This window comes from Oncorhynchus masou, chromosome 20 (assembly GCF_036934945.1).
Source record: "Oncorhynchus masou masou isolate Uvic2021 chromosome 20, UVic_Omas_1.1, whole genome shotgun sequence".
Classification (NCBI taxonomy): domain Eukaryota; kingdom Metazoa; phylum Chordata; class Actinopteri; order Salmoniformes; family Salmonidae; genus Oncorhynchus; species Oncorhynchus masou.
In genome coordinates this window covers 25616239-25642179 of record NC_088231.1, presented here as the reverse complement: position 1 = coordinate 25642179, position 25941 = coordinate 25616239, and the positions used below count along the sequence as shown (strand labels likewise).

Genomic DNA, 25941 nt, shown 5'->3' with positions numbered 1-25941 from the left:
ACTACAGGTGGGGAACACAGTGTCCACTACAGGTAGGGAACACAGTGCCCACTACAGGTAGGGAACAGAGTGTCCACTACAGGTAGGGAATACAGTGCCCACTACAGGTAGGGAACACAGTGCCCACTACAGGTAGGGAACAGAGTGTCCACTACAGGTAGGGAACACAGTGTCCACTACAGGTAGGGAACAGAGTGTCCACTACAGGTGGGGAACACAGTGCCCACTACAGGTGGGGAACAGAGTGCCCACTACAGGTAGGGAACACAGTGTCCACTACAGGTAGGGAACACAGTGTCCACTACAGGTAGGGAACACAGTGTCCACTACAGGTAGGGAACAGAGTGCCCACTACAGGTAGGGAACACAGTGCCCACTACAGGTAGGGAACACAGTGTCCACTACAGGTAGGGAACACAGTGTCCACTACAGGTAGGGAACACAGTGTCCACTACAGGTAGGGAACACAGTGTCCACTACAGGTAGGGAACACAGTGTCCACTACAGGTAGGGAACACAGTGTCCACTACAGGTAGGGAATATGGTGCCCACATTTTGGGAAGCAAGCAGTACATCTGTAGTGAGTCCAGCCCAGTCACCACAGAGAACACAGTCAAAACGCAGAACAACATTAAAACAGGGTCGTTCTGAGGTCAATTCATGTCCTAAATTTATATTCCAATTGCAAAAAGGCCATTTATTTTCAACGACTTCTCAATAAACTGAAAAGTAAAAGCGATTTATTTAGTTTAAATCGAAATCACTTCCTGAATTGACTTTGACTACCTTTTGAATTGGAATTGACCCCCCTCCCCCCACTCTGCAAAAAAAAAACTACTCGAACTACATTTCCCTGGTCCATGACTCCGCCTCCTCACTGCATGACGACGTGGGGCTCTATGTGGAAAAGCAGCTCGTCGTCGCCGCGACGAACCTCCAGGAGGAGGGGCCCGTCGCCTAGCAACGCCCCCTGCAGCTCGTCGGTGGTCCTGAGCGGGCGGCCGTTCAGCTTGAGGATCACGTCACCGGCCTCTATCCCGCCCCTTTTGTAGAAAAACGAGAGGTTCTCATTGGTCGTTGGTTCCTAAAGAAGGCTTCTTCCACATTGGTTCAGTGATGGCTCAACCTTGCCCTTTGATAGGCTAGCTAGCTGAACTACGTTTTTGATACAACGGATAAACCTACTGCATTAATCCATTCCTCCTTTCTCTCCAATCAGTGTCTTTGAGGTGTGTCACTGTGTGTGTGTGTGTGTGTGTGTGTGTGTGTGTGTGTGTGTGTGTGTGTGTGTGTGTGTGTCGTCCGTGTGTGTGTGTGTCACTGTGTGTGTGTGTCACTGTGTGTGTGTGTCACTGTGTGTTTGTGCATCTTTGCATATGTGTGTGTGTGTGTGTGTGTGTGTGTGTGTGTGTGTGTGTGTGTGTGTGTGTGTGTGTGTGTGTGTGTGTGTGTGTGTGTGTGTATCTTTGCATACATGTGTGTGTGTGTGTGTCCGTGTGTGTGTGTGTCCGTGTGTGTGTGTGTCCGTGTCCGTGTGTGTGCGTGTGTGTGAAAACACCTACCTGTGTGCGGGGGACTCAGGTATAACCTGATGGACCAACACTCCACTGGTGACATCATCAGGGAAGTCAGGATTCTGCCTCTTCATCTCCTCCACCAGTCTACAGTATAAATATACATTAATTAGATTACTCCTCTACCAGACTACAGTATAAATATACATTAATTAGATTACTCCTCTACCAGACTACAGTATAAATATACATTAATTAGATTACTCCTCTACCAGACTACAGTATAAATATACATTAATTAGATTACTCCTCTACCAGACTACAGTATAAATATACATTAATTAGATTACTCCTCTACCAGTCTACAGTATAAATATACATTAATTAGATTACTCCTCTACCAGTCTACAGTATAAATATACATTAATTAGATTACTCCTCTACCAGTCTACAGTATAAATATACATTAATTAGATTACTCCTCTACCAGTCTACAGTATAAATATACATTAATTAGATTACTCCTCTACCAGTCTACAGTATAAATACACATTAATTAGATTACTCCTCTACCAGACTACAGTATAAATATACATTAATTAGATTACTCCTCTACCAGACTACATTATAAATACACATTAATTAGATTAAAGACCTCCTCTACCAGACTACATTATAAATACACATTAGATTACTCCTCTACCAGACTACATTATAAATATACATTAATTAGATTACTCCTCTACCAGACTACATTATAAATATACATTAATTAGATTACTCCTCTACCAGACTACAGTATAAATACACATTAATTAGATTAAAGACCTCGTCTACCAGACTACAGTATAAATACACATTAATTAGATTAAAGACCTCCTCTACCAGACTACAGTATAAATATACATTAATTAGATTAAAGACCTTGTCTACCAGACTACAGTATAAATATACATTAATTAGATTAAAGTCCTCCTCTACCAGACTACAGTATAAATATACATTAATTAGATTACTCCTCTACCAGACTACAGTATAAATATACATTAATTAGATTACTCCTCTACCAGTCTACAGTATAAATACACATTAATTAGATTAAAGACCTCCTCTACCAGACTACAGTATAAATACACATTAATTAGATTAAAGACCTCGTCTACCAGACTACAGTATAAATATACATTAATTAGATTAAATACCTCCTCTACCAGACTACAGTATAAATATACATTAATTAGATTAAAGACCTCGTCTACCAGACTACAGTATAAATATACATTAATTAGATTAAAGACCTCCTCTACCAGACTACAGTATAAATATACATTAATTAGATTACTCCTCTACCAGACTACAGTATAAATATACATTAATTAGATTACTCCTCTACCAGACTACAGTATAAATATACATTAATTAGATTACTCCTCTACCAGTCTACAGTATAAATACACATTAATTAGATTAAAGACCTCCTCTACCAGACTACAGTATAAATATACATTAATTAGGTTACTCCTCTACCAGTCTACAGTATAAATACACATTAATTAGATTAAAGACCTCCTCTACCAGACTACAGTATAAATACACATTAATTAGATTACTCCTCTACCAGACTACAGTATAAATACACATTAATTAGATTACTCCTCTACCAGACTACAGTATAAATATACATTAATTAGATTACTCCTCTACCAGACTACAGTATAAATATACATTAATTAGATTACTCCTCTACCAGTCTACAGTATAAATACACATTAATTAGATTAAAGACCTCCTCTACCAGACTACAGTATAAATACACATTAATTAGATTAAAGACCTCGTCTACCAGACTACAGTATAAATATACATTAATTAGATTAAATACCTCCTCTACCAGTCTACAGTATAAATACACATTAATTAGATTAAAGACCTCCTCTACCAGACTAAAGTATAAATATACATTAATTAGATTACTCCTCTACCAGTCTACAGTATAAATACACATTAATTAGATTAAAGACCTCCTCTACCAGACTACAGTATAAATACACATTAATTAGATTACTCCTCTACCAGACTACAGTATAAATACACATTAATTAGATTACTCCTCTACCAGACTACAGTATAAATATACATTAATTAGATTACTCCTCTACCAGTCTACAGTATAAATACACATTAATTAGATTACTCCTCTACAAGACTACAGTATAAATATACATTAATTAGGTTAAAGACCTCCTCTACCAGACTACAGTATAAATATACATTAATTAGATTACTCCTCTACCAGTCTACAGTATAAATACACATTAATTAGATTAAAGACCTCCTCTACCAGACTACAGTATAAATACACATTAATTAGATTACTCCTCTACCAGACTACAGTATAAATACACATTAATTAGATTACTCCTCTACCAGACTACAGTATAAATATACATTAATTAGATTACTCCTCTACCAGTCTACAGTATAAATACACATTAATTAGATTACCCCTCTACCAGACTACAGTATAAATATACATTAATTAGGTTAAAGACCTCCTCTACCAGACTACAGTATAAATATACATTAATTAGGTTAAAGACCTCCTCTACCAGACTACAGTATAAATATACATTAGGTTAAAGACCTCCTCTACCAGACTACAGTATAAATATACATTAATTAGATTACTCCTCTACCAGACTACAGTATAAATATACATTAATTAGATTACTCCTCTACCAGTCTACAGTATAAATACACATTAATTAGATTACTCCTCTACCAGACTACAGTATAAATATACATTAATTAGATTACTCCTCTACCAGACTACATTATAAATACACATTAATTAGATTAAAGACCTCCTCTACCAGACTACATTATAAATACACATTAGATTACTCCTCTACCAGACTACATTATAAATATACATTAATTAGATTACTCCTCTACCAGACTACATTATAAATATACATTAATTAGATTACTCCTCTACCAGACTACAGTATAAATACACATTAATTAGATTAAAGACCTCGTCTACCAGACTACAGTATAAATACACATTAATTAGATTAAAGACCTCCTCTACCAGACTACAGTATAAATATACATTAATTAGATTAAAGACCTTGTCTACCAGACTACAGTATAAATATACATTAATTAGATTAAAGTCCTCCTCTACCAGACTACAGTATAAATATACATTAGATTACTCCTCTACCAGACTACAGTATAAATATACATTAATTAGATTACTCCTCTACCAGTCTACAGTATAAATATACATTAATTAGATTAAAGACCTCGTCTACCAGACTACAGTATAAATATACATTAATTAGATTAAAGACCTCCTCTACCAGACTACAGTATAAATATACATTAATTAGATTACTCCTCTACCAGACTACAGTATAAATATACATTAATTAGATTAAAGACCTCCTCTACCAGACTACAGTATAAATATACATTAATTAGATTACTCCTCTACCAGACTACAGTATAAATATACATTAATTAGATTACTCCTCTACCAGACTACAGTATAAATATACATTAATTAGATTACTCCTCTACCAGTCTACAGTATAAATACACATTAATTAGATTAAAGACCTCCTCTACCAGACTACAGTATAAATATACATTAATTAGATTACTCCTCTACCAGTCTACAGTATAAATACACATTAATTAGATTAAAGACCTCCTCTACCAGACTACAGTATAAATACACATTAATTAGATTACTCCTCTACCAGACTACAGTATAAATACACATTAATTAGATTACTCCTCTACCAGACTACAGTATAAATATACATTAATTAGATTACTCCTCTACCAGACTACAGTATAAATATACATTAATTAGATTACTCCTCTACCAGTCTACAGTATAAATACACATTAATTAGATTAAAGACCTCCTCTACCAGACTACAGTATAAATACACATTAATTAGATTAAAGACCTCGTCTACCAGACTACAGTATAAATATACATTAATTAGATTAAATACCTCCTCTACCAGTCTACAGTATAAATACACATTAATTAGATTAAAGACCTCCTCTACCAGACTACAGTATAAATATACATTAATTAGATTACTCCTCTACCAGTCTACAGTATAAATACACATTAATTAGATTAAAGACCTCCTCTACCAGACTACAGTATAAATACACATTAATTAGATTACTCCTCTACCAGACTACAGTATAAATACACATTAATTAGATTACTCCTCTACCAGACTACAGTATAAATATACATTAATTAGATTACTCCTCTACCAGTCTACAGTATAAATACACATTAATTAGATTACTCCTCTACCAGACTACAGTATAAATATACATTAATTAGGTTAAAGACCTCCTCTACCAGACTACAGTATAAATATACATTAATTAGGTTAAAGACCTCCTCTACCAGACTACAGTATAAATATACATTAGGTTAAAGACCTCCTCTACCAGACTACAGTATAAATATACATTAGGTTAAAGACCTCCTCTACCAGACTACAGTATAAATATACATTAGGTTAAAGACCTCCTCTACCAGACTACAGTATAAATACACATTAATTAGATTACTCCTCTACCAGACTACAGTATAAATACACATTAATTAGATTAAAGACGTCGTCTACCAGACTACAGTATAAATACACATTAATTAGATTAAAGACCTCCTCTACCAGACTACAGTATAAATATACATTAATTAGATTAAAGACCTTGTCTACCAGACTACAGTATAAATATACATTAATTAGATTAAAGACCTCCTCTACCAGACTACAGTATAAATATACATTAATTAGATTACTCCTCTACCAGACTACAGTATAAATATACATTAATTAGATTACTCCTCTACCAGTCTACAGTATAAATACACATTAATTAGATTACTCCTCTACCAGTCTACAGTATAAATACACATTAATTAGATTAAAGACCTCCTCTACCAGACTACAGTATAAATATACATTAATTAGATTACTCCTCTACCAGTCTACAGTATAAATACACATTAATTAGATTAAAGACCTCCTCTACCAGACTACAGTATAAATACACATTAATTAGATTACTCCTCTACCAGACTACAGTATAAATACACATTAATTAGATTACTCCTCTACCAGACTACAGTATAAATATACATTAATTAGATTACTCCTCTACCAGACTACAGTATAAATATACATTAATTAGATTACTCCTCTACCAGTCTACAGTATAAATACACATTAATTAGATTAAAGACCTCCTCTACCAGACTACAGTATAAATACACATTAATTAGATTAAAGACCTCGTCTACCAGACTACAGTATAAATATACATTAATTAGATTAAATACCTCCTCTACCAGTCTACAGTATAAATACACATTAATTAGATTAAAGACCTCCTCTACCAGACTACAGTATAAATATACATTAATTAGATTACTCCTCTACCAGTCTACAGTATAAATACACATTAATTAGATTAAAGACCTCCTCTACCAGACTACAGTATAAATACACATTAATTAGATTACTCCTCTACCAGACTACAGTATAAATACACATTAATTAGATTACTCCTCTACCAGACTACAGTATAAATATACATTAATTAGATTACTCCTCTACCAGTCTACAGTATAAATACACATTAATTAGATTACTCCTCTACCAGACTACAGTATAAATATACATTAATTAGGTTAAAGACCTCCTCTACCAGACTACAGTATAAATATACATTAATTAGGTTAAAGACCTCCTCTACCAGACTACAGTATAAATATACATTAGGTTAAAGACCTCCTCTACCAGACTACAGTATAAATATACATTAGGTTAAAGACCTCCTCTACCAGACTACAGTATAAATATACATTAGGTTAAAGACCTCCTCTACCAGACTACAGTATAAATACACATTAATTAGATTACTCCTCTACCAGACTACAGTATAAATACACATTAATTAGATTAAAGACGTCGTCTACCAGACTACAGTATAAATACACATTAATTAGATTAAAGACCTCCTCTACCAGACTACAGTATAAATATACATTAATTAGATTAAAGACCTTGTCTACCAGACTACAGTATAAATATACATTAATTAGATTAAAGACCTCCTCTACCAGACTACAGTATAAATATACATTAATTAGATTACTCCTCTACCAGACTACAGTATAAATATACATTAATTAGATTACTCCTCTACCAGTCTACAGTATAAATACACATTAATTAGATTACTCCTCTACCAGTCTACAGTATAAATACACATTAATTAGATTAAAGACCTCCTCTACCAGACTACAGTATAAATATACATTAATTAGATTACTCCTCTACCAGTCTACAGTATAAATACACATTAATTAGATTAAAGACCTCCTCTACCAGACTACAGTATAAATACACATTAATTAGATTACTCCTCTACCAGACTACAGTATAAATACACATTAATTAGATTACTCCTCTACCAGACTACAGTATAAATATACATTAATTAGATTACTCCTCTACCAGACTACAGTATAAATATACATTAATTAGATTACTCCTCTACCAGTCTACAGTATAAATACACATTAATTAGATTAAAGACCTCCTCTACCAGACTACAGTATAAATACACATTAATTAGATTACTCCTCTACCAGACTACAGTATAAATACACATTAATTAGATTACTCCTCTACCAGACTACAGTATAAATATACATTAATTAGATTACTCCTCTACCAGACTACAGTATAAATATACATTAATTAGATTACTCCTCTACCAGTCTACAGTATAAATACACATTAATTAGATTAAAGACCTCCTCTACCAGACTACAGTATAAATACACATTAATTAGATTAAAGACCTCGTCTACCAGTCTACAGTATAAATACACATTAATTAGATTAAAGACCTCCTCTACCAGACTACAGTATAAATATACATTAATTAGATTACTCCTCTACCAGACTACAGTATAAATATACATTAATTAGATTAAAGACCTCCTCTACCAGTCTACAGTATAAATACACATTAATTAGATTACTCCTCTACCAGACTACAGTATAAATATACATTAATTAGATTACTCCTCTACCAGACTACAGTATAAATACACATTAATTAGATTACTCCTCTGCCAGACTACAGTATAAATATACATTAATTAGATTACTCCTCTACCAGACTACAGTATAAATACACATTAATTAGATTACTCCTCTACCAGACTACAGTATAAATATACATTAATTAGATTAAAGACCTCCTCAACCAGACTACAGTATAAATATACATTAATTAGATTACTCCTCTACCAGACTACAGTATAAATATACATTAATTAGATTAAAGACCTCCTCTACCAGACTACAGTATAAATATACATTAATTAGATTAAAGACCTCCTCTACCAGACTACAGTATAAATATAAATTAATTAGATTAAAGACGACCTCTACCGGACTACATTATAAATATACATTAATTAGATTAAAGACCTCCTCTACCAGACTACAGTATAAATACACATTAATTAGATTAAAGACCTCCTCTACCAGACTACAGTATAAATATACATTAATTAGATTAAAGACCTCCTCTACCAGACTACAGTATAAATACACATTAATTAGATTAAAGACCTCCTCTACCAGACTACAGTATAAATATACATTAATTAGATTACTCCTCTACCAGACTACATTATAAATATACATCAATTAGATTAAAGACCTCCTCTACCAGACCACATTATAAATATACATTAATTAGATTAAAGACCTCCTCTACCAGTCTACATTATAAATATACATTAATTAGATTACTCCTCTACCAGACTACATTATAAATATACATTAATTAGATTACTCCTCTACCAGACTACATTATAAATATACATTAATTAGATTACTCTTCTACCAGACAACATTATAAATACACATTAATTAGATTACTCCTCTACCAGACTACATTATAAATATACATTAATTAGATTACTCTTCTACCAGACAACATTATAAATACACATTAATTAGATTACTCATCTACCAGACTACATTATAAATATACATTAATTAGATTACTCCTCTACCAGACTACATTATAAATATACATTAATTAGATTAAAGACCTTGTCTACCAGACTACAGTATAAATACACATTAATTAGATTACTCCTCTACCAGTCTACAGTATAAATATACATTAATTAGATTAAAGACCTCCTCTACCAGTCTACATTATAAATATACATTAATTAGATTAAAGACCTCCTCTACCAGTCTACATTATAAATATACATTAATTAGATTAAAGACCTCCTCTACCAGACTACATTATAAATATACATTGATTAGATTACTCCTCTACCAGACTACAGTATAAATATACATTAATTAGATTACTCCTCTACCAGTCTACAGTATAAATATACATTAATTAGATTACTCCTCTACCAGTCTACAGTATAAATATACATTAATTAGATTAAAGACCTCCTCTACCAGTCTACAGTATAAATATACATTAATTAGATTACTCCTCTACCAGACTACAGTATAAATATACATTAATTAGATTAAAGACCTCCTCTACCAGTCTACATTATAAATATACATTAATTAGATTAAAGACCTCCTCTACCAGTCTACATTATAAATATACATTAATTAGATTAAAGACCTCCTCTACCAGACTACATTATAAATATACATTGATTAGATTACTCCTCTACCAGACTACAGTATAAATATACATTAATTAGATTACTCCTCTACCAGTCTACAGTATAAATATACATTAATTAGATTACTCCTCTACCAGTCTACAGTATAAATATACATTAATTAGATTAAAGACCTCCTCTACCAGTCTACAGTATAAATATACATTAATTAGATTACTCCTCTACCAGACTACAGTATAAATATACATTAATTAGATTAAAGACCTCCTCTACCAGACTACAGTATAAATACACATTAATTAGATTAAAGACCTCCTCTACCAGACTACATTATAAATACACATGAATTAGATTAAAGACCTCCTCTACCAGACTACATTATAAATACACATGAATTAGATTAAAGACCTCCTCTACCAGACTACATTATAAATACACATGAATTAGATTAAAGACCTCCTCTACCAGACTACATTATAAATATACATTAATTAGATTACTCCTCTACCAGACTACATTATAAATATACATTAATTAGATTAAAGACCTCCTCTACCAGACTACATTATAAATATACATTAATTAGATTAAAGACCTCCTCTACCAGACTACATTATAAATATACATTAATTAGATTACTCGTCTACCAGAATACATTATAAATATACATTAATTAGATTACTCCTCTACCAGAATACATTATAAATATACATTAATTAGATTACTCCTCTACCAGACTACATTATAAATATACATTAATTAGATTACTCCTCTACCAGACTACATTATAAATATACATTAATTAGATTACTCCTCTACCAGACTACAGTATAAATATACATTAATTAGATTACTCCTCTACCAGACTACAGTATAAATACACATTAATTAGATTACTCCTCTACCAGACTACATTATAAATATACATTAATTAGATTAAAGACCTTGTCTACCAGACTACAGTATAAATACACATTAATTAGATTACTCCTCTACCAGACTACAGTATAAATACACATGAATTAGATTACTCCTCTACCAGACTACAGTATAAATATACATTAATTAGATTACTCCTCTACCAGACTACATTATAAATATACATTAATTAGATTACTCCTCTACCAGACTACATTATAAATATACATTAATTAGATTACTCCTCTACCAGACTACATTATAAATATACATTAATTAGATTAAAGACCTCGTCTACCAGAGTACATTATACATATACATTAATTAGATTACTCCTCTACCAGACGACATTATAAATATACATTAATTAGATTAAAGACCTCGTCTACCAGACCTCATTAGAAATATACATTAATTAGATTAAAGACCTCGTCTACCAGACTACATTATAAATATACATTAATTAGATTAAAGACCTCGTCTACCAGACTACATTATAAATATACATTAATTAGATTAAAGACCTCGTCTATCAGACCTCATTATAAATATACATTAATTAGATTAAAGACCTCATTATAAATATACATTAATTAGATTAAAGACCTCGTCTACCAGACCTCATTATAAATATACATTAATTAGATTAAAGACCTCCTCTAACAGTCTACATTATAAATATACATTAATTAGATTAAAGACATCCTCTACCAGACTACATTATAAATATACATTAATTAGATTACTCCTCTACCAGACTACAGTATAAATATACATTAATTAGATTACTCCTCTACCAGTCTACAGTATAAATATACATTAATTAGATTACTCCTCTACCAGTCTACAGTATAAATATACATTATTTAGATTAAAGACCTCCTCTACCAGTCTACAGTATAAATATACATTAATTAGATTAAAGAACTCCTCTACCAGTCCTCATTATAAATATACATTAATTAGATTACTCCTCTACCAGTCTACAGTATAAATATACATTAATTAGATTACTCCTCTACCAGACTACAGTATAAATATACATTAATTAGATTAAAGACCTCCTCTACCAGACTACAGTATAAATACACATTAATTAGATTAAAGACCTCCTCTACCAGACTACAGTATAAATATACATTAATTAGATTAAAGACCTCGTCTACCAGACTACAGTATAAATACACATTAATTAGATTAAAGACCTCCTCTACCAGACTACATTATAAATACACATGAATTAGATTAAAGACCTCCTCTACCAGACTACATTATAAATATACATTAATTAGATTAAAGACCTCCTCTACCAGTCTACATTATAAATATACATTAATTAGATTAAAGACCTCCTCTACCAGACTACATTATAAATATACATTAATTAGATTAAAGACCTCCTCTAACAGACTACATTATAAATATACATTAATTAGATTACTCCTCTACCAGACTACATTATAAATACACATTAATTAGATTAAAGACCTCGTCTACCAGACTACAGTATAAATATACATTAATTAGATTACTCCTCTAACAGACTACATTATAAATATACATTAATTAGATTAGTCCTCTACCAGACTACAGTGTAAATACACATTAATTAGATTACTCCTCTACCAGACTACATTATAAATATACATTAATTAGATTAAAGACCTTGTCTACCAGACTACAGTATAAATACACATTAATTAGATTACTCCTCTACCAGACTACAGTATAAATACACATTAATTAGATTACTCCTCTACCAGACTACAGTATAAATATACATTAATTAGATTACTCCTCTACCAGACTACAGTATAAATATACATTAATTAGATTACTCCTCTACCAGTCTACAGTATAAATACACATTAATTAGATTAAAGACCTCCTCTACCAGACTACAGTATAAATACACATTAATTAGATTAAAGACCTCGTCTACCAGACTACAGTATAAATATACATTAATTAGATTAAATACCTCCTCTACCAGTCTACAGTATAAATACACATTAATTAGATTAAAGACCTCCTCTACCAGACTACAGTATAAATATACATTAATTAGATTACTCCTCTACCAGTCTACAGTATAAATACACATTAATTAGATTAAAGACCTCCTCTACCAGACTACAGTATAAATACACATTAATTAGATTACTCCTCTACCAGACTACAGTATAAATACACATTAATTAGATTACTCCTCTACCAGACTACAGTATAAATATACATTAATTAGATTACTCCTCTACCAGTCTACAGTATAAATACACATTAATTAGATTACTCCTCTACCAGACTACAGTATAAATATACATTAATTAGGTTAAAGACCTCCTCTACCAGACTACAGTATAAATATACATTAATTAGGTTAAAGACCTCCTCTACCAGACTACAGTATAAATATACATTAGGTTAAAGACCTCCTCTACCAGACTACAGTATAAATATACATTAGGTTAAAGACCTCCTCTACCAGACTACAGTATAAATATACATTAGGTTAAAGACCTCCTCTACCAGACTACAGTATAAATACACATTAATTAGATTACTCCTCTACCAGACTACAGTATAAATACACATTAATTAGATTAAAGACGTCGTCTACCAGACTACAGTATAAATACACATTAATTAGATTAAAGACCTCCTCTACCAGACTACAGTATAAATATACATTAATTAGATTAAAGACCTTGTCTACCAGACTACAGTATAAATATACATTAATTAGATTAAAGACCTCCTCTACCAGACTACAGTATAAATATACATTAGATTACTCCTCTACCAGACTACAGTATAAATATACATTAATTAGATTACTCCTCTACCAGTCTACAGTATAAATACACATTAATTAGATTACTCCTCTACCAGTCTACAGTATAAATACACATTAATTAGATTAAAGACCTCCTCTACCAGACTACAGTATAAATATACATTAATTAGATTACTCCTCTACCAGACTACAGTATAAATATACATTAATTAGATTACTCCTCTACCAGTCTACAGTATAAATACACATTAATTAGATTAAAGACCTCCTCTACCAGACTACAGTATAAATACACATTAATTAGATTACTCCTCTACCAGACTACAGTATAAATACACATTAATTAGATTACTCCTCTACCAGACTACAGTATAAATATACATTAATTAGATTACTCCTCTACCAGACTACAGTATAAATATACATTAATTAGATTACTCCTCTACCAGTCTACAGTATAAATACACATTAATTAGATTAAAGACCTCCTCTACCAGACTACAGTATAAATACACATTAATTAGATTACTCCTCTACCAGACTACAGTATAAATACACATTAATTAGATTACTCCTCTACCAGACTACAGTATAAATATACATTAATTAGATTACTCCTCTACCAGACTACAGTATAAATATACATTAATTAGATTACTCCTCTACCAGTCTACAGTATAAATACACATTAATTAGATTAAAGACCTCCTCTACCAGACTACAGTATAAATACACATTAATTAGATTAAAGACCTCGTCTACCAGTCTACAGTATAAATACACATTAATTAGATTAAAGACCTCCTCTACCAGACTACAGTATAAATATACATTAATTAGATTACTCCTCTACCAGACTACAGTATAAATATACATTAATTAGATTAAAGACCTCCTCTACCAGTCTACAGTATAAATACACATTAATTAGATTACTCCTCTACCAGACTACAGTATAAATATACATTAATTAGATTACTCCTCTACCAGACTACAGTATAAATACACATTAATTAGATTACTCCTCTGCCAGACTACAGTATAAATATACATTAATTAGATTACTCCTCTACCAGACTACAGTATAAATACACATTAATTAGATTACTCCTCTACCAGACTACAGTATAAATATACATTAATTAGATTAAAGACCTCCTCAACCAGACTACAGTATAAATATACATTAATTAGATTACTCCTCTACCAGACTACAGTATAAATATACATTAATTAGATTAAAGACCTCCTCTACCAGACTACAGTATAAATATACATTAATTAGATTAAAGACCTCCTCTACCAGACTACAGTATAAATACACATTAATTAGATTAAAGACCTCCTCTACCAGACTACAGTATAAATATACATTAATTAGATTACTCCTCTACCAGACTACATTATAAATATACATCAATTAGATTAAAGACCTCCTCTACCAGACTACAGTATAAATACACATTAATTAGATTAAAGACCTCCTCTACCAGACTACAGTATAAATACACATTAATTAGATTACTCCTCTACCAGTCTACATTATAAATATACATTAATTAGATTAAAGACCTCCTCTACCAGACTACAGTATAAATATACATTAATTAGATTAAAGACCTCGTCTACCAGACTACATTATAAATATACATTAATTAGATTAAAGACCTCGTCTACCAGACCCCATTATAAATATACATTAATTAGATTACTCCTCTACCAGACTACATTATAAATATACATTAATTAGATTAAAGACCTCCTCTACCAGACCACATTATAAATATACATTAATTAGATTAAAGACCTCCTCTACCAGTCTACATTATAAATATACATTAATTAGATTACTCCTCTACCAGACTACATTATAAATATACATTAATTAGATTACTCCTCTACCAGACTACATTATAAATATACATTAATTAGATTACTCTTCTACCAGACAACATTATAAATACACATTAATTAGATTACTCCTCTACCAGACTACATTATAAATATACATTAATTAGATTACTCTTCTACCAGACAACATTATAAATACACATTAATTAGATTACTCATCTACCAGACTACATTATAAATATACATTAATTAGATTACTCCTCTACCAGACTACATTATAAATATACATTAATTAGATTAAAGACCTTGTCTACCAGACTACAGTATAAATACACATTAATTAGATTACTCCTCTACCAGTCTACAGTATAAATATACATTAATTAGATTAAAGACCTCCTCTACCAGTCTACATTATAAATATACATTAATTAGATTAAAGACCTCCTCTACCAGTCTACATTATAAATATACATTAATTAGATTAAAGACCTCCTCTACCAGACTACATTATAAATATACATTGATTAGATTACTCCTCTACCAGACTACAGTATAAATATACATTAATTAGATTACTCCTCTACCAGTCTACAGTATAAATATACATTAATTAGATTACTCCTCTACCAGTCTACAGTATAAATATACATTAATTAGATTAAAGACCTCCTCTACCAGTCTACAGTATAAATATACATTAATTAGATTACTCCTCTACCAGACTACAGTATAAATATACATTAATTAGATTAAAGACCTCCTCTACCAGTCTACAGTATAAATATACATTAATTAGATTAAAGACCTCCTCTACCAGTCCTCATTATAAAAATACATTAATTAGATTACTCCTCTACCAGTCTACAGTATAAATATACATTAATTAGATTACTCCTCTACCAGACTACAGTATAAATATACATTAATTAGATTAAAGACCTCCTCTACCAGACTACAGTATAAATACACATTAATTAGATTAAAGACCTCCTCTACCAGACTACATTATAAATACACATGAATTAGATTAAAGACCTCCTCTACCAGACTACATTATAAATACACATGAATTAGATTAAAGACCTCCTCTACCAGACTACATTATAAATACACATGAATTAGATTAAAGACCTCCTCTACCAGACTACATTATAAATATACATTAATTAGATTACTCCTCTACCAGACTACATTATAAATATACATTAATTAGATTAAAGACCTCCTCTACCAGACTACATTATAAATATACATTAATTAGATTAAAGACCTCCTCTACCAGACTACATTATAAATATACATTAATTAGATTACTCGTCTACCAGAATACATTATAAATATACATTAATTAGATTACTCCTCTACCAGAATACATTATAAATATACATTAATTAGATTACTCCTCTACCAGACTACATTATAAATATACATTAATTAGATTACTCCTCTACCAGACTACAGTATAAATATACATTAATTAGATTACTCCTCTACCAGACTACAGTATAAATACACATTAATTAGATTACTCCTCTACCAGACTACATTATAAATATACATTAATTAGATTAAAGACCTTGTCTACCAGACTACAGTATAAATACACATTAATTAGATTACTCCTCTACCAGACTACAGTATAAATACACATTAATTAGATTACTCCTCTACCAGACTACAGTATAAATATACATTAATTAGATTACTCCTCTACCAGACTACATTATAAATATACATTAATTAGATTACTCCTCTACCAGACTACATTATAAATATACATTAATTAGATTAAAGACCTCGTCTACCAGAGTACATTATACATATACATTAATTAGATTACTCCTCTACCAGACGACATTATAAATATACATTAATTAGATTAAAGACCTCGTCTACCAGACCTCATTAGAAATATACATTAATTAGATTAAAGACCTCGTCTACCAGACTACATTATAAATATACATTAATTAGATTAAAGACCTCGTCTACCAGACTACATTATAAATATACATTAATTAGATTAAAGACCTCGTCTATCAGACCTCATTATAAATATACATTAATTAGATTAAAGACCTCATTATAAATATACATTAATTAGATTAAAGACCTCGTCTACCAGACCTCATTATAAATATACATTAATTAGATTAAAGACCTCCTCTAACAGTCTACATTATAAATATACATTAATTAGATTAAAGACATCCTCTACCAGACTACATTATAAATATACATTAATTAGATTACTCCTCTACCAGACTACAGTATAAATATACATTAATTAGATTACTCCTCTACCAGTCTACAGTATAAATATACATTAATTAGATTACTCCTCTACCAGTCTACAGTATAAATATACATTATTTAGATTAAAGACCTCCTCTACCAGTCTACAGTATAAATATACATTAATTAGATTAAAGAACTCCTCTACCAGTCCTCATTATAAATATACATTAATTAGATTACTCCTCTACCAGTCTACAGTATAAATATACATTAATTAGATTACTCCTCTACCAGACTACAGTATAAATATACATTAATTAGATTAAAGACCTCGTCTACCAGACTACAGTATAAATACACATTAATTAGATTAAAGACCTCCTCTACCAGACTACATTATAAATACACATGAATTAGATTAAAGACCTCCTCTACCAGACTACATTATAAATATACATTAATTAGATTAAAGACCTCCTCTACCAGTCTACATTATAAATATACATTAATTAGATTAAAGACCTCCTCTACCAGACTACATTATAAATATACATTAATTAGATTAAAGACCTCCTCTAACAGACTACATTATAAATATACATTAATTAGATTACTCCTCTACCAGACTACATTATAAATACACATTAATTAGATTAAAGACCTCGTCTACCAGACTACAGTATAAATATACATTAATTAGATTACTCCTCTAACAGACTACATTATAAATATACATTAATTAGATTAGTCCTCTACCAGACTACAGTGTAAATACACATTAATTAGATTACTCCTCTACCAGACTACATTATAAATATACATTAATTAGATTAAAGACCTTGTCTACCAGACTACAGTATAAATACACATTAATTAGATTACTCCTCTACCAGACTACAGTATAAATACACATTAATTAGATTACTCCTCTACCAGACTACAGTATAAATATACATTAATTAGATTACTCCTCTACCAGACTACATTATAAATATACATTAATTAGATTACTCCTCTACCAGACTACATTATAAATATACATTAATTAGATTACTCCTCTACCAGACTACATTATAAATATACATGAATTAGATTAAAGACCTCGTCTACCAGACCTCATTATAAATATACATTAATTAGATTAAAGACCTCGTCTACCAGACCTCATTATAAATATACATTAATTAGATTAAAGACCTCGTCTACCAGACTACATTATAAATATACATTAATTAGATTAAAGACCTCGTCTACCAGACTACATTATAAATATACATTAATTAGATTAAAGACCTCTTCTACCAGACCTCATTATAAATATACATTAATTAGATTAAAGACCTCGTCTACCAGACCTCATTATAAATATACATTAATTAGATTAAAGACCTCGTCTACCAGACCTCATTATAAATATACATTAATTAGATTAAAGACCTCGTCTACCAGACCTCATTATAAATATACATTAATTAGATTAAAGACCTCGTCTACCAGACTACAGTATAAATATACATTAATTAGATTAAAGACCTCGTCTACCAGACCTCATTATAAATATACATTAATTAGATTAAAGACCTCCTCTACCAGACTACAGTATAAATACACATTAATTAGATTAAAGACCTCGTCTACCAGACTACATTATAAATACACATTAATTAGATTAAAGACCTCGTCTACCAGACTACATAAATACACATTAATTAGATTAAAGACCTCGTCTACCAGACTACAGTATAAATATACATTAATTAGATTAAAGACCTCCTCTAACAGACTACATTATAAATATACATTAATTAGCTTACTCCTCAACCAGACTACATTATAAATATACATTAATTAGATTAAAGACCTCGTCTACCAGACTACATTATAAATATACATTAATTAGATTACTCCTCTACCAGACTACATTATAAATATACATTAATTAGATTAAAGACCTCGTCTACCAGACTACATTATAAATATACATTAATTAGATTAAAGACCTCCTCTAACAGACTACATTATAAATACACGTTAATTAGATTACTCCTCTACCAGACTACATTATAAATACACGTTAATTAGATTACTCCTCTACCAGACTACATTGTAAATATACATTAATTAGAATAAAGACCTCCTCTACCAGACTACATTATAAATACACGTTAATTAGATTAAAGACCTCCTCTACCAGACTACATTATAAATACACATTAATTAGATTAAAGACCTCCTCTACCAGACTACAGTATAAATATACATTAATTAGATTACTCCTCTACCAGACTACAGTATAAATATACATTAATTAGATTAAAGACCTCCTCTACCAGACTACAGTATAAATATATACATTAATTAGGTTAAAGACCTCCTCTACCAGACTACATTATAAATATACATTAATTAGATTACTCCTCTACCAGACTACAGTATAAATATACATTAATTAGATTAAAGACCTCCTCTACCAGACTACAGTATAAATACACGTTAATTAGATTACTCCTCTACCAGACTACAGTATAAATATATACATTAATTAGGTTAAAGACCTCCTCTACCAGACTACAGTATAAATATATACATTAATTAGGTTAAAGACCTCCTCTACCAGACTACAGTATAAATATACATTAATTAGATTACTCCTCTACCAGACTACATTATAAATACACATTAATTAGCTTACTCCTCAACCAGACTACAGTATAAATACACATTAATTAGATTAAAGACCTCCTCTACCAGACTACATTATAAATATACATTAATTGGATTAAAGACCTCGTCTACCAGACTACATTATACATATACATTAATTAGATTAAAGACCTCCTCTACCAGACTACAGTATAAATATACATTAATTAGATTAAAGACCTCCTCTACCAGACTACATTATAAATACACGTTAATTAGATTACTCCTCTACCAGACTACATTATAAATATACATTAATTAGATGAAATACCTCCTCTACCAGACTACATTATAAATATACATCAATTAGATTAAAGACCTCGTCTACCAGACTACATTATAAATACACGTTAATTAGATTACTCCTCTACCAGACTACATTATAAATACACGTTAATTAGATTACTCCTCTACCAGACTACATTATATATATATACATTACTTAGGTTAAAGACCTCCTCTACCAGACTACATTATAAATACACGTTAATTAGATTAAAGACCTCCTCTACCAGACTACAGTATAAATACACGTTAATTAGATTAAAGACCTCCTCTACCAGACTACATTATAAATACACGTTAATTAGATTACTCCTCTACCAGACTACATTATAAATATACATCAATTAGATTAAAGACCTCCTCTACCAGACTACATTATAAATACACGTTAATTAGATTACTCCTCTACCAGACTAAATTATAAATATACATCAATTAGATTAAACACCTCCTCTACCAGACTACATTATAAATATACATCAATTAGATTAAAGACCTCCTCTACCAGACTACATTATAAATACACGTTAATTAGATTACTCCTCTACCAGACTACATTATAAATACACGTTAATTAGATTACTCCTCTACCAGACTACATTGTAAATATACATTAATTAGATTAAAGACCTCCTCTACCAGACTACATTATAAATACACGTTAATTAGATTAAAGACCTCCTCTACCAGACTACATTATAAATACACATTAATTAGATTAAAGACCTCCTCTACCAGACTACAGTATAAATATACATTAATTAGATTACTCCTCTACCAGACTACAGTATAAATATACATTAATTAGATTAAAGACCTCCTCTACCAGACTACAGTATAAATATATACATTAATTAGGTTAAAGACCTCCTCTACCAGACTACATTATAAATATACATTAATTAGATTACTCCTCTACCAGACTACAGTATAAATATACATTAATTAGATTAAAGACCTCCTCTACCAGACTACAGTATAAATACACGTTAATTAGATTACTCCTCTACCAGACTACAGTATAAATATATACATTAATTAGGTTAAAGACCTCCTCTACCAGACTACAGTATAAATATATACATTAATTAGGTTAAAGACCTCCTCTACCAGACTACAGTATAAATATACATTAATTAGATTACTCCTCTACCAGACTACATTATAAATACACATTAATTAGATTACTCCTCTACCAGACTACAGTATAAATATACATTATGCAGGTTAAAGACCTCATCTACCAGACTACATTTATATATATATATATATATATTATTTTCCACCATAATTTGCAAATAAATTCATTAAAAATCCTACAATGTGATTTTCTGGATGTTTTTTCTTCTCAATTTGTCTGTCAGAGTTGAAGTGGACCTATGATGGAAATTACAGGACTTCCTCATCTTTTTAAGTGGGAGAACTTGCACAATTGGTGGCTGACTAAATACTTTTTTTGCCCCACTGTATATATGTATATGGGCCTGGAGAAATGGAACCACTGTCTCATCCATAGACAGAAGTATGGATGAGAGACACTGACCATCCACAGATACAAATATAGAGTGAACCTCTTTATAATCTCACATGTTTAATTTATGCTTTTCTCCATTGACTAAACTGTAGTTAAAAAATAACCGCCTCCAAATGTCAAATTAAAAGTTTCAAATGAATTCACACTAATTTGAATGAGGCTTCTGCTCATTTTTAGGGCCTATAGAACTATATAATTAGTAAGTTACATCAATATCACAACAGGGCAGAAAAAATAGTGTATGTGTGTGTGTGTGTGTGTGTGTGTGTGTTACCCATCTGTGACAGTGAGCATCTTAATGCCAATCAGACGCTTCTTCTTCACTCCTGTCGTTACTGATGAAAGAAAAACAGCACATTATGAAATCACTATTTTCTATTTATTTTCACGTTCCTGCACAGGTGTGTGTGTGTGTGTGTGTGTGTGTCACCTGCATCTGACTGGGGTTCTGGAATACGATAATGACCACTCAGCATTCTGTGGTTACCTTGACAACAACACAGACACACACACACAAATTAGGCACACACACACACGAAACCACACACATACACAGACTAACCTGCACTGTGTTTGTTGCATTCCTGCACAGGAGTGTGTGTGTGTGTGTGTGTGTGTGTGACCTGCATCTGACTGGGGTTCTGGAATACGATAATGACCACTCAGCATTCTGTGGTTACCTAGACAACACCACAGACACACACAGACTGACCTGCACTGTGTTTGTTGTGCTGAGACTCAGTGAGAAAGCGTCCGATACGGTCTGAAGGAATGGCGAAGGAGATTCCTGCTGTCACCTTGAGGGTATTGATGCCTATCACCTCCCCGTCCTGTACACACACACACACACACAGACCACACACAGACACAGACCACACACAGACACAGACCACACACAGACACAGACCACACACAGACACAGACCACACACAGACCACACAGACCAAACACAGACCAAACACACAAAGACCACACACACACCACACACAGACACAGACCACACACAGACACACAGACACACACACACACACCGACACAGACACAGACCACACACAGACACAGACCACACACAGACACACACCACACACACACACACAGAACACACACAGACCACACACACACACACACACAGAACACACAGACACACACCACACACACACAGACCACACACACACACAGACCACACACACACACAGACCACACACAGACCACACACAGACCACACACAGACCACACACACACACACAGACCACACACAGACCACACACAGACCACACACAGACCACACACAGACCACACACAGACCACACACAGACCACACACACACACGCACACACACGCACACACACAGACCACACACAGACCACACACAGACCACACACACACCACACACACACAGACACACCACACACACAGGTAAGCTACAGAAGGGTTGATAAAGAGCGTGAAGATACCACAGACTAGTCATTATAAAGACAGCATGGGTTAGTTCAACCACCTCTAACTTCCTTCATGCTGGACACAGAGAAGTTAACCTATAGATTCAGCCCCTCATTGACCTATAGATTCAGCCCCTCATTGACCAATAGATTCAGCCCCTCATTGACCAATAGATTCAGCCCCTCATTGACCTATAGATTCAGCCCCTCATTGACCTACAGATTCAGCCCCTCATTGACCTATAGATTCAGCCCCTCATTGACCTATAGATTCAGCCCCTCATTGACCTATAGATTCAGCCCCTCATTGACCTGTAGATTCAGCCCCTCATTAGATTCAGCCCCTCATTGACCTATAGATTCAGCCCCTCATTGACCTATAGATTCAGCCCCTCATTGACCTATAGATTCAGCCCCTGATTGACCTATAGATTCAGCCCCTCATCAGATTCAGCCCCTCATTGACCTATAGATTCAGCCCCTCATTGACCTATAGATTCAGCCCCTCATTGACCTATAGATTCAGCCCCTCATTGACCTATAGATTCAGCCCCTCATCGACCTATAGATTCAGCCCCTCATTGACCTATAGATTCAGCCCCTCATTGACCTATAGATTCAGCCCCTCATCGACCTATAGATTCAGCCCCTCATCGACCTACAGATTCAGCCCCTCATTGACCTATAGATTCAGCCCCTCATTGACCTGTAGATTCAGCCCCTCACAGACCTGTAGATTCAGCCCCTCATTGACCTATAGATTCAGCCCCTCATTGACCTATAGATTCAGCCCCTCATTAGATTCAGCCCCTCATTGACCTATAGATTCAGCCCCTCATTGACCTGTAGATTCAGCCCCTCATTGACCTATAGATTCAGCCCCTCATTCACCAATAGATTCAGCCCCTCATTCACCAATAGATTCAGCCCCTCATTGACCTATAGATTCAGCCCCTCATTGACCTATAGATTCAGCCCCTCATTCACCAATAGATTCAGCCCCTCATTCACCAATAGATTCAGCCCCTCATTGACCTATAGATTCAGCCCCTCATCGACCTATAGATTCAGCCCCTCATTGACCTATAGATTCAGCCCCTCATTGACCTATAGATTCAGCCCCTCATCGACCTGTAGATTCAGCCCCTCATTGACCTATAGATTCAGCCCCTCATTCACCAATAGATTCAGCCCCTCATTCACCAATAGATTCAGCCCCTCATTGACCTATAGATTCAGCCCCTCATTGACCTATAGATTCAGCCCCTCATTCACCAATAGATTCAGCCCCTCATTGACCTATAGATTCAGCCCCTCATCGACCTATAGATTCAGCCCCTCATTGACCTATAGATTCAGCCCCTCATTGACCTATAGATTCAGCCCCTCATTGACCTGTAGATTCAGCCCCTCATCGACCTATAGATTCAGCCCCTCATCGACCTATAGATTCAGCCCCTCATTGACCTATAGATTCAGCCCCTCATCGACCTATAGATTCAGCCCTTCATTGACCTATAGATTCAGCCCCTCATTGACCTATAGATTCAGCCCCTCATTGACCTATAGATTCAGCCCCTCATTAGATTCAGCCCCTCATTGACCAACATATTCAGCCCTTCATTGACCAACATATTCAGCCCCTCATTGACCAACATATTCAGCACCTCATTGACCAACATATTCAGCCCCTCATCGACCTATAGATTCAGCCCCTCATTGACCAACATATTCAGCCCTTCATTGACCAACATATTCAGCCCCTCATTGACCAACATATTCAGCCCCTCATTGACATATAGATTCAGCCCCTCATTGACCTATAGATTCAGCCCCTCATTGACCAACATATTCAGCCCTTCATTGACCAACATATTCAGCCCCTCATTGACCAACATATTCAGCCCCTCATT

At 32.6% G+C, this 25941-nt stretch overlaps 1 protein-coding gene across 1 annotated transcript in view; it reads right to left on the bottom strand.

The window, feature by feature from the left end:
• Window positions 1–447: 447 nt before the first annotated feature.
• The window catches only part of LOC135506605 (serine protease HTRA3-like), a 38668-nt gene continuing 13174 nt past the window's right edge, over window positions 448–25941 (bottom strand). Inside the window, exons 7-12 of the mRNA XM_064925934.1 lie at window positions 23302–23419; window positions 23213–23269; window positions 23020–23076; window positions 22864–22924; window positions 1563–1661; window positions 448–1043 (exon numbers count right to left, since the gene is read on the bottom strand). Coding sequence (XP_064782006.1) covers window positions 875–1043; window positions 1563–1661; window positions 22864–22924; window positions 23020–23076; window positions 23213–23269; window positions 23302–23419 — 561 coding nt within the window. The 3' untranslated portion in view covers window positions 448–874. The remainder of the gene's footprint in view (window positions 1044–1562; window positions 1662–22863; window positions 22925–23019; window positions 23077–23212; window positions 23270–23301; window positions 23420–25941) is intronic.